This window comes from Syngnathus leptorhynchus, chromosome 4 (genome assembly GCF_054491065.1).
Source record: "Syngnathus leptorhynchus isolate UIUO chromosome 4, UIUO_Slep, whole genome shotgun sequence".
Lineage (NCBI taxonomy): Eukaryota > Metazoa > Chordata > Actinopteri > Syngnathiformes > Syngnathidae > Syngnathus > Syngnathus leptorhynchus.
Window position 1 is genome coordinate 9209270 of NC_141198.1, and position 12920 is coordinate 9222189.

The 12920-nt window shown below is 41.9% G+C and overlaps 1 protein-coding gene across 2 annotated transcripts; it reads left to right on the forward strand.

The window, feature by feature from the left end:
• The first annotated feature begins 5956 nt into the window (after positions 1-5956).
• Positions 5957-12047, forward strand: zfand5a (zinc finger, AN1-type domain 5a). Of its 2 annotated transcripts, XM_085910258.1 has the most exons (6): positions 5957-6222; positions 8734-8895; positions 9327-9429; positions 9543-9628; positions 10189-10320; positions 10399-12047. In XM_085910258.1, the coding sequence occupies exons 2-6, from the start codon at positions 8736-8738 to the stop codon at positions 10545-10547; spliced, it is 630 nt and encodes a 209-aa protein (XP_085766384.1). In that variant the 5' UTR covers positions 5957-6222; positions 8734-8735; the 3' UTR covers positions 10548-12047. The 2 variants fall into 2 exon arrangements, with proteins under 2 accessions (XP_085766384.1, XP_085766385.1); XM_085910259.1 differs by lacking the exons at positions 5957-6222; positions 8734-8895 and adding an exon at positions 8901-8918.
• Positions 12048-12920: the final 873 nt, after the last annotated feature.

A 12920-nucleotide genomic window follows, 5' to 3' on the forward strand; every position in this document is an offset into this window, starting at 1 on the left:
CCCTGAACTGGTTGCCAGCCAATCGCAGGGCACTCAGAGACGAACAATCATCCACACTCGCACTCACACCTACAGGCAATTTGGAGTGCTCAATCAGCCTACCATGCGGAAAACCGGAGTGCTTGGAGAAAGCCGACACTGGCACGGGGAGAACATGCAAACTCCACACAGGGACCCTCTGAACTACGTGCTAACGTAATTAATCTACACCAGTCTCACATTTACGTGTATTATATTAAGAAAGCAAAATATCTAAGATGCTTTCAATCCCAAAAAAGTGACAGTACAAAAACTGAGGTATCAGCATCAATAACCAGCAGTTATTCTGCATTTTTCTGTATTTTGCAGATCTCCAATAATCTGTCGTTATCTTTCTCCTGGTTTCTCTCATATTCTCACTCTGCACCATACAATCTTTAATTTCTATATTTTTTTCCCCCCACCGCACCCCAGTTTTACCTATTTCATGCTTCCTATTCCTTATGGAGCCTTTTGGTTTTTTCTATCTCGGGTGGGAAAATGAATTGCATCTGTCAGTGTGTTTCTTTAAAATGCTAGCTCATTTTAATCAGGTATTTCAGGCATTACCTTCTGACCAGATCTCATTTGTGCCCACCCCCCTAACTGACTGATTAAAAAGCAATCTACTGTACAGAAAGGTGTAGAGTTCAATCGAATACTAATAAGCCAGCAGGGGACGCTGTTGTACCAATATAAACTAATTTCCTCTATTATTTCTGAATGCTCCTGCACGTGAGAATTTAAAAAAAAAATGCTGCAGGCAGGCATGCGTGTTTTTCTCATTGATGTAAGAAGAGTCTTGTGTAGGCTATATCTATTCCCTGTTTCCAAACTTAGCTGCAGCTACGAGGGAATCTTGATGAAGGAAGCTGCCAAAGCCGTCTGAGCAGCTGACGGGCGATACTGTAGTCAAGTCATTGCTCTGGTTGCAATTTTTAGTCAACCGAGGTGTTCCTTGTCACATTTGAAATACCTTCTGTTGTGTTTCTGTTGTGAAATGCGCTCTATAAATAAAATATTTGGTTTCTTGATCTCCATTTGTGGAGACTTTGAACTTTAGAAGTTTGCTCTTAAATGACCTGGAGTCCTACAAAAAATGTAATGTTGTGAGGTCCTATTTTAGTTATTTTTTTTAAACATAGAGCAAAGGGTATTCACAAACTTGACTGGTCGCTACAACCATTCTCAGCCACAAGATTACATCAAATCTAATCAAAATGTATCTTGGTTCTTCTTGTTTTGATAGCCATGAATCACACGGTGTACCAAGAAGTAACAAGAAGTGCAGTGTGTCACTGATGCATGTCAGGTTTATCAGAAAAAACATAAAGAAATACTTTTTAAAGATAAAAGACTGACCCACAGCAATCATGATAAGAGACTACTGAGCCCCCAAAAAAATGTACTGCATGAGCGAAGGCCCAAATAGCAGATCTGTTTGTTTTATAACGCATAAAGGACAGAGGTCAGAAAAATAAAGTAGTGTATTATACTGCATCGTGTAGTTGCTTATAGAAGTAAATACTGTTCTTGATCATATGGACGTTAACAAACTGGGCTTTAGAATGACTGTATCTTTTGAGTCCGCTGATGTACCGCAACAAGGCATAAAATAAATGTCAAATATCCCATCCTGTGTTTATTAGAAATCAACCATGAACTTCTATCTCAACAATGATGACGTGGGTGTAAAACAGCAGGCCGTTTGGCTTTCCTAGTGAGAATGCCAGCAGGGTGTGGATTGCACAATATAACGTGTATTTCAGCCTAGTATTGAAGAACAGGAAACACTTCAGGATCAAGCATTATTGTCTTGAACATTGCGAGAGACTATTGCTTAATCAGATCCAGCCACAGCTAGTGTGTAGGAGTGGAAGGAAAGCATGGTAAGTATGCCTGAGTAAAGACGCGTCATCAAGCAAAGGGGGCGGAGTTGATTTTCTGTGGGGGGGCGGGACTTGGCTGCTTCAATTGACAGATTACAGCGGAGAGGGCGGGGCTTGTATTTGCAGACAGAGAAGCACGTGGCTAGGCCAGTCTGCACGAGGGAGCAGCAACAAAGAGCGGCCAGTCTCGAACAGTACACGGGACATCTGCAGAAAACACGCGCACGCACACACGCTTTTTGTACAGGCGCACTCGCATTCACGTTAGCCACACGCATGCATGTGGTCTCATTTGGCGTTCAAACACCCACAAAGGAGCATGGAAAAACAGATAAATAGTTGTTTTTTTCTCCAACCACGTGAACAGTTATATGCAAATGCAGCACATTTGACCTTTGGGCACACACGTTTATATATAGTCAGTTTCCACAAAGACCACACTTGAACACACATTCTTGTTTTTCCAGCAATCATCGCAAAAGCTATGCAAGGGAGAGGTTTTTGTGTGTGAATACTAGAAGGGAAAGGAAGAATTTAGACAGAATGTGGCAGGAAAGTAGGGGGAACTCCTCCCTGGGCAAGGAACAAGAAACACATTCATGATGCAGAAGAGCTGTGTTGTATGAGAGGGGGAATGAATGATGAGGAGTTGCTGAATCAGCTGATTCTTAATTGTCATTATTTTTCATTCATTTTGGACTGTTTTTGTCCGTTTCACTTGACTTCAAGGACTTCCCAATTTGGGGATAATAGCTTTGTACAAAGAAAGACTGCTCATGCAATTCTCTGGATATGTCAATAAATACAACAGATACACAAATCATGTACAAGTTCCTCTCCAAATATGCAGACAAACGTGCTCTGTTGGTGAAATGCGAGCCACCCACCATCTTCTCACCTCGGGGTTCAACATACTGGTGAATATTCAATGTGAGCATAGCAGGGTGGGGATCAACTTTAGAAGCAATGCTTTTGGACAACCCCTGTGCTCAGTTTATCGTGCCCCACACACACACAACTTATGTAAACGGATAAGCTGCAATTTCCACTGCTAGCCTCTTTATCAACAGTGTTTTTGCAACACTCGTGCAAGTTGTATGCGTGCGAGTCCATGTGTGTGGGGTAGACGAATATCTGCCTAGTAACTAAATTCATGCCGTTTCAGATTCCCAGAAGTAATCCTCACGCCCACGTAGCCACAGAAGGAAACTCCCAAAACTGTAAAATGTTGTCATGACAACACGGTCATGATTAGTTCAAGTGCATCCATCATATTGATGGAAAGAAAGCTCCAGTGCCCCCCAAAAAAAAACACCCCACCAGATACCAGCACACACTGGTACAGAAATCTTAAAACACATAAACAGAAGAAGAGTGATGACAGGATATACGTCCACGAGGGGGATGGGCAACGATACTTGACACCTCCCACTTTCTCCTTAGTCGCCCCCCCTCCCAACACTGAGACCCGTGAACCTTTACACACTAAACAGACATACGTTTCACATACACGGTCCGTCTTTTCTTCTCTGTACATAGCTGCGTTAACATAACACTCAGACTTACAAAGACCTCAGTGTCGAGAGTTGAGTAGCTTTACCCTCCCCCATCACTCGCTGTGCCTGCTTCACTCACATATGAAAAGCTCTTGTCTATAGAAATTGGTGAACAGTGTTTATAACAGCTGGCATAAACACACAAGGAGAGCACAATGAGCTCACTTGATACTCCACACATGAAATGCTTCCAAACAGTAAATGCTGCGTGATGAATAGATGTGAACATACACAATCACCTCAATTGACTTCAATCACAGAATGATGACAAATATACAAATCCACTCATAGCTGTATAGTATATTTTGTATCTACATCTTGGAATATATTCAAAATACTCGCCCATAATATAAAACGATGATGACATCTTAAATGTGTGTGTCTTGAGACACTTACATAATTACGCAACATGGTAGCAAGAGAGACTGTCAACTTGTTGACATTGAAGCTATGGTGAAGATTTATACAAAGAACATGCATTCCATAATGGAGGACTGTCAACACTCCCATCAAATAAGCTACTCTGTTGCAATTTAGACACTTGCGGATAGTGTTACAGCTTCTATAGCAGCTAATCGTCTTGATATTTTGTTTCAGTTTGTTTGCAGATTTCACAGAGACGTGACAAACAGGGGCTACTCTCTCTGAAATTGTGACACGGATCAGCTGATCCTTTTGGCTACTACTTTTTCCATTTCCCAGTGTCAGTCACTATCAATGGCTTCCAAACAGCACAAGTCCTCTGAGTTCCACGAATCCACTGATAGACAGCATGTTCGGTAAGAAGCGCACACGCATGCGGTGACATACACACTGCCCAAAGAAGTGTTTGTTTTTCGACTGGGCTGTGCCTGAGGATGCTTGATGTGTGAATGATTGACAATGTGGAAGAATCCGTTGAGACTTGTTAGACCTGCAGGGCAAACTGACACACTGCAAGTGAATGGATTGAATATGTTTATGTGATCACACGGCGAAAGAGAAACTGCATGAAGGGGGGAAAACATGTTTGTTCAGTTTCTTGTGCTTTCCGCACATACTGTCGAACTGATAGTGTTTGATTTTACTCTTAAATGACACGATGGAACGTTGGATATTACAAGAAATGATTACATTTGAGCAGTTTGAATACATTGTTTAGTGACATGAGATAGACCACATTATGAGCTATAGTTTGTTTTGGAAGGACAGTCAGAACATCCTGTAGTGTAGTGTATTATTATATTGCTCTTTTTCATATTTTTTTTTTACTCAATATCTTCTAATGGTGTTTGAACTGTGTATTTCCTTAAACTCCAGAATATATAACAGCTTTGTAATCATTTCCAGTATTTACTTAATACTTCCAAATTCTTTGAAACACACTGGAGATGATCTAAATCGTCGCAACTTGAACTTTGCATTACATTTTCACTGTGTTCATTTTTTATCTGATTGCAGATTACATGAACATAAATGCCTTTGCCATTTGACAAAATGATGCAGCTTTTTACAGATTCAGAAACATGTTGACTCTCTAAAACAACACAAAGACTGAGCTCTAAAATGTAGCCGGTTTAATTTGAGACAACAGTTGAAAAGTTATAACTGAAGGGTTTGGGGAAAATGGCTAAAATTAGACTCTAACTCTTAACTATCAGTTAGAGCTAGAGGGTAACATGTGAAATGTATCCTGTAATAATACATCACAGTAAATCCATCCACATTTGGGTGATAATTAGGTCAACATTACTGTAAAGTGGCATTGGTCTCAAACTTGCTGATTGGGGGGGCATTTGTGGCCCACAGGATGATATTTTGTGGCCCCCTACTTGACATCTGTTTAATGTCAGTATTCTTTTTTTTGCCACATCGTGACCCTGGGAGTTTTGTGAGTGTGACGATATGTGTGTGTTTTAATCACTTGTGGGCTCATAACAGCTTTTGGCAAAATGTCATTCTGACTTGACATCAAGTGGAAGGAAAAGTTGTACTCTCACCATGTCATTTTCAGAATCGGCCGTGAAGAGAAAGATTGGTAAGAACAGCCAATTGCAAGAAAAATGGGAGAGAGTGAAGAGATGGAATGTATTTTTATTGAGCACGGGGCTCCTTGACATGTCTTGAAAGCAAATATAAGTTGTGGCGCTAAAATTCAACGAAGAATATGAATTTTTTGGGGTTACATGGAGATTTATTGATTGTGATATTGACTCACTGTCCTTTTACCTGCTCCATTGTGTAGCCAGTTCTCCCATTGTCAAAAAAAAAACAGCCCACAAATAGCCACCATTGTATTTTAGTTCTGTTGTGTCAGCATTGCACCAGATTTTACAATCCCGATCGTTTCGGCAGATCACTCAATAAAAAGGATAAAAAGAGGTTGTCGTCCTTGGAGGTGGATGACGACGGGATGTGTAATAAAGGCGAGACATGTTGTGCGCTTGCGCCGAGCCAAACTGTAATCTGGGGGCTCCGCGGGCAGCCAATAGCGACACGTTGCTTTACCCGTGACACCATCCGCCACTCCTCTTACTAAAGAAGGAAACAAACATCCACCCAGATAGATCTGGAGATTACCAGAGGGAGAAACGACGGGAGAGACGAGGCCGAGGAAAGGAGAACTTAACCCATCGGAACCAGGCTTGAAACGGACGAGCACACCACGTTAGGGGGAAAGAAGGACGGCCAGCAGGAACGGATAAAGCCCCCATTTTTTTTTTCCTATAGACGTCGGTTTTTGCTTCTCGCTTTGCGAGACACTCATCGAATTTCATCAGGTGATTTTCTTGTCATCTTAATGCTGAACAGATCTGTCAGGAGTTTTTGATTATTATTATTATTTTTTTAAATAGCAATTTAAGAAAGGTGCTGAGATGTGAATGGAATGGTCGGTCAAAGCGACCTTTAACAGTGGATTGAAAGGTCAGGTGGTGTGTGCGTGACGATCTCGTGTGTGTAGGGGGAGGGAAAAAAAAGCTGAGTGTTATTATTGTTGTTATTTCTTTCTTATTTGTTCCCGTTTTGGTGTTACCAGCAGCATTGGATCCCCCTATCCGTCTGCATCAGCCGCCCTCGAACGTGACTCGGTCTGGTTTGGGGAAAAACATGGGGGAGTCAGTCAGTTAGCTGGTGGTTGTTACCGTCTATGTGGTTGGTTCTACATGGCCCAAACTGGGGGGGATGGGGGAACCAAAACCAGATCATTTTTGTCGACTAGTTGAATAGTTACACGTCGACCAAATAGACGTGGTAGGTGAGAACAACGAGGAGAAATCAATATAGCCTAAAGTAAAAGAAGAAAAGGAGCAAGTGGAGCTTTACCAAGTGGTTGAATTAGTTTCTTCTTTGAGGCAATTCGATGTTCGATCGGTGTTGTTTTACAACTACTGTGTTGGGTGCAAGTAGTTTTATGTGTGGTTTTTAGTTGGTTATATTAAATGGCTGAAATAGTATGAGAAATGGTAGTTGCTATCGTAATGTCCAAACAGGAAACGAGGAGAAAGCAGACAAAGGAAGAAACAAAAGGCAACAGAGAACACTCTGTCTAGACTGTTTGACTAAACATCATTGCCCCCCACTTTATGTCGCCAACGATTTCTTTTACGATTGTTTTTTTTAATCAAAATATTGTAATATGATCGACAAGAAAACAATTCTCTCTTTCGGTTGTGTCCAGTGTGACTCAGTAGTTTTCAGTTTAGCTCTGCCTGAAATATGAGCTCAGCTTCCTGCTCTAATACTCTTTGTAGTCAGCCAAAAAGAAAGACCAACCTTGGCCTGTATGATTTTTAAAACTTACAGATAACAATCAAAGATACAAGTTAGAATGATTACAACTCAGTATGCTTATCCTGCAAAATACATTTAATCTGAGATGCTTTTGTTGAAACCATCTTGTTTACCACTACACTTTATCAGACCACAAACTGCCAGGAAGTCTGAAAATTCTCTTGGTTAAACTCAAACGTTATTTTATGCAGCTTCCTTTTACAGCTTGACATGTCTTCAAAGCTTTTCAGGAAAGGTCTGGTCAACACGTGTGATTGTTAAAGTAGGGCTCAGATATGACTACTAAGCCTGTTCCTTTGTTGCAATAAGTGCATGGGTTTATACATGTGCAATAATGTTGATGACGTTAGGGTACCTTGATACACTTCACTAATCCCTGAGAAAATTCTGGCATTCTATGGTAGTTCTTTGTGACTAAGGCACTTATATTTGTAAGTCTGGTGGATTCAACTCTAGCTAAAATAGCCTCTAATTTACTGAGCTGATGAGTGAAGAATTTCCAACCAGTCAGCACATGAACGCTTGACGCAAATGCAGAGAAGGTCACCTGGTGGGCTTTTCCGAGGAAACCCTTTGTTGACACTCATAGCATGCACGAGGTGAGGTCAGGATACCTTTGTTGTGGTGTCAAGACATTCTAATACATCTGCTAGCCTTTTTTGTAACATGAAACTGCCCGACTCTTGTTTAGGAGCAAAATATTGACAAACGAACAGCCGCTACGGAACACTGTCGAAGGTTATTTGGGAGAAAGATGTGATTGTTTTTGCAGTATTAGCTTGTTGGCGTTTTGTCTGTTAAAGCGTCGGAACGGCTTAAAGCGTCGGAGCAGGACGCCCTCTAATCTAAGCTTTCCTGTCTCCCCACATGTCTGTCTGCTCATTTATCAAGGACTGTTTGAATAGTGCAGTTTCTCAACTGCACAACCTCCGTTTGTATTTCATCACTGTGGTGCTGTACATCAGCGTCATTGGACTGCATGTTTTGCCAAGAGAACATGCGTGTTTACTGGATATGAGTGTGTGAAAGGGAGGGCAGTGGGTGGGTGAGGAAGTTTTGAAAGACCTTATTTGGTAAGATGTCGCTGTAGAGAATGGAATAGGGTGGTATTTCCGTCGCCTCCCTTTTAAATCTGAAATGGTTAAAATTGGTTTTAATGGTTGTGTGATAATTGCAATTGTCACATGGTGATGAGTCATAAGGTTATTGTTTGATAAGAAAAGAAACGAGAGCCAGTCTTCACTCAATGTTCTGTTGAGTGGGAAAAAAAAGCAGGATGTCGTCATAGCTGTGATACATTATGAGGTGTGTGTGAGTTTTCCTTACTGACAAATGGTGCGTCAGCTTCAGGAAGGGTAGTTCCAACTGTTGGCAGCGATCGCTCAGAGGGAAGGTGGTTAAGGTTTCTGTCAAGTGGGGGATTTGCTTTACCTGGCTTATTTTTTTTTATTTTGTTTAAAAGATGTGGCTATTCATATCCTGTTTTCTCATCTTTTCAGCAATGGCCCAAGAGACAAACCAGAGTCCGGTGCCCATGCTATGTGCCACTGGCTGTGGTTTCTATGGCAACCCGAGAACCAATGGCATGTGCTCTGTATGCTACAAGGAACATCTGACGAGGCAGCAGAGCAGCGATCGGATGAGCCCCCTCAGCCCTATGGGTAGGTTAGGTCCCATCAAAAAGGTGAACCCCATTCCCAATTTTGAATTAGCCACCTTGCAAAACAATGAAACCCAAGTGGTCCTATAGCGCAAGTCCAGGTCTCGAAAGGATCAAGAGGTGTCGTTTTGAAATTCATTAATGAGTTTCCTTCAGCTAGGATGTATTCCCACCACCCGCTTCCCTCCCTCTCTGTTTTTCCACTCAGCGTAGTGAAAGACAGCTGTTTTCCTTAGTGGCATTAGTCAAGGTTACAGTCACTTTTAAGGTCAAGCATGGAGCCACGCTAACAGCCTTGACCCAAGTTTAGCTCTTAGCATTTTGAGTGGAGCAAGAGGCACAAAACAGAGATTCATATCGCGTATGATTTTACTGTACTGTATCATGATGTGCTGGCAGTTCTGTCTAATGATGGGAATTGTGATCGTGCAGGCTCAACGTCTAGTCCTACCTCAGAGGCATCTGCTATCCAGAGACTAGAAGCCAGCCTAGCCAAGGTTGACGCCTGCTCCGCCCCCTCGCCAGACATGTCTAGGTCAGTACCAAGTGCAAGCGGTCAATATTTTCTCAAATTGACAACTCCTGCGTGTGTGACTGGTTGCTGCTCTCCTACGTTTGCCTCATTTTTGCTCCTTTTCACTTGGACAGAACTGTTCAAGGATCTCTTCCTGTGACTCAACAAATGACAGAGATGAGCATCTCGAGAGAGGACAAGCCTGAATCACTAGAACCTGGTAAACACACACACACAAGCCTAAATTACTTAAACCTGGCAAACACATATAAACACACACACACAAGCAAGCCTGAAAACTAGAACCTGGTAAACACACACACACACACACACACACACACACACACACACACACACACACACACACACACGTATTGGAGCTCCCATTTGACGCACATGCAGGTGACTGCTCACGTGCAGTCTTCTGTGAGGCCATGTTACATTTCGTCAACCCAACCCCAGGGGTTTTCTTTCTGTCTAAAAATAGACCAATGTAAAAATAACTCCACACTGGAAGACATTTTTGGATTAGCTCCTGGCAAACACAAGCCCAATCAAAAGAGCAGAAAAGGGTAATTGCAAGATGGAGCCTACTCTAATTATTGAGTAACACGAGGTGCTGTTGAGGAAAATGCTGTACAATGGGTCGTTTAGTTTGTCATGATATTCTACTGTGCTGGCAGCGCTTCAAAAAAAATTCTCAAGTGTTGCAAATTACAATGAGCTAGATTAGAAAGTGTGTCCTTTTTTAAAAAATATTGTTTTCTCTGTAATCGGCAGTTGTAAAGCAGCCGGCTGCCTCTAGCCCAACTCCTCCAATAGCTTCTTCGAGCAGTGACGATAGCAAGGATGACTCGTCCAAGCCGAAGAAGAACAGATGCTTCATGTGCCGCAAGAGGGTGGGCCTTACAGGTACGTGGTGGAGTTGTTGTTAAAAATGGTGTTTTGGTTTTGATTGTTCTGAACTGTTGTAAATGTTTGTGCTTCCAGGATTTGACTGTCGCTGCGGAAACCTCTTCTGCGGTATCCACCGGTATTCTGACAAGCACAACTGCCCCTACGACTACAGGGCCGAGGCGGCCGCCAAGATCCGTAAAGAAAACCCCGTGGTGGTGGCTGACAAGATCCAGAGAATATAGATATCTCGCAAGACAAATGATGCAAGTGGCGTTGATGAAGATAACACTTTTTTTTGAAAAAAGACTGGAGTGTTTCACCTTTGGAATTGAACACTGGCATTTGTGGCCAAGTGAGTGATGGAAAGGACTTGATTTACAAAATGAAAACCTCAAGAGGACATGAAAAAAAAAGTCCTGTCTGAGGAAGATGCATAAATGATCACTATGCTCCCCCCCACCCCCTTTGAGTAATCCATTTAGTTAGTTTTATCCTATTTTCTGTGGTGTGACATTCTCATCCCAAGAATCCATATTGTCTTATAAAGAGCAGCCCAGAGTAAATGTTGGAGATAAGATGTACTCCTCTCACCCTAACCAGGCTTCCTGTGCCAAACTGTAGACTGCCGGTCTTGCTCGTTCCCCGTCATGCGTCAAACCAAGTCAAGAATTGAGACCACGCTGGAGGAGCTGTCCCCCCAAAATATTGCACAAGGGGTTCTGTTAGTTTGTCTCTGTCTTTCCTGGCTTTACCTACCTCACAGCTGCTCCATTAGCCTTCTTTTTTCCCCTCTTGTGTGCTCCTCCGCTGTGACTCCAGCAGAGCCGCAGGTCACCTCACCTCTCTTTGGCCTCAGTGACCCCTCTGATCAGCATTCTTATGTTGACTGATTGGTTTGATTGTGATGAGGCTCATTGTTTAATTATGAAGGTATAGTTCAGGACAGGGACAAATACTTCAACCTTGGGCATTCTGGGTTAACGAGCTTGTACTTGAGTGATAGGCTGGGAGGATGCAGACCTCACAGCTCAATCTTGGCTACATAGGTGAATGAATGGGATTTATGCATGATTTTTTTATTTTTTTTTCCCCGACGGGAGACTTTCCAGAAAATATGGCCTGAGTCTATTTGGGTCACAGGCGTTTTTGCTTGCTGAGACAATTGTTTTATTAGCCACCCACCAACCTGTCAACACAACAATGTGTCTGGCTTTGTATTCAATGCTAATGTGCAATTAGAATATGTGAACCATTATTTTGTTTTTAATCATTTTAGGTGTGCTTACAGAATGTTAAAGTGAGCACATTGTGTGTGTGTGTGTGTGTGTGTGTGTGTGTGTGTGTGTGTGTGCGCGCACACGCAGAAATAAGGTTTATCAGCACATGTTTACAGAAAACTACAGGAGCATGCCAGAGGTAGATTTTAATGAAATAAAAATATACTAGACTACCACAATTACATGTAGCGTGTGGGTGCGTGTGTATGTCTGTGCAAGGTGTGTTTTCTTTTGCTGCCTGACACATCATATGAGTTGATAATCTCCCAGTGTGTTTTTCATTTAAGACAACTATGTATCCGTTTGATTCCCCCCCCCCCCCCTTTCTGATTCTTAGTTATATGCAAATTTGTACAAAAAAATGAAAAAAACAAACTGATGATATTTATGTATTGCATATAATCCTGCTATCCAGCATTACCACAGAATAGTATCATGTAAATAAAACTGTACAGAGAGACGTTACCAATAGTCCTGTGTGTTTAGTTTCTTTGTTGTGTATCTACACTGTCATGCATTGTTTATGCATTTACAAATGTGAGTACAATGACATCATAAAGGCTGACTCGGCACAGTAGTGCGGAACAGCCAGACTAGAAAGTCACCTCATACTATGTACCCTGGCCGGTAGTGCCTCACCTCACCTCAGCTAAAGCGGTTGCTTGAATGACGTCATGTTATTACGAAGAGCTGGCAACACAATGAATAACACCGACAAGCGTCATTCAAGCTTTGTCTGGGTCACAGGAAGTACTATTATTGCGTTCTTATTGGATGAAGGTTAGATTGTACGGACAGGGCTAACACACGAGGTCTGCTTCAAAAACAGTATGTTCTTTCACACTCCTTTGGGGAGTGAGTTCACAGATGGCGTCATTGCAACAGCTGCTCAGACAGCTGAGGCGTGTTCATGTGGCGTTCTTGTGACAGAGCGACACTCAGATCACATTGTTTGGACACAGGCCGAGGACAATAGAGGATTTTGACAACATATTGGGTAACTTGAACTCAAGCCATTGGAACAGGGGTCATCAACCTTTTTGAAGCTGGTAGCTCTCAATGTGCCGTGATATATATATATATATATATATATATATATATATATATATATATATATATATATATATATATATATATATATATATATTTATTTATTTATTTATTTATATTTATATTTATATTTATATATATGGCTCCAGCACGCCTGCGACCCCTGTGGGGACAAAGCGGTACAGAAAATAGGTGGATGGATGGATATACACACGCGTCTATTACTATTATAACCTTTAGAGGGCGCTAGCTGTGTGACTATTATAACCTTTAGAGGGCGCTACTTTC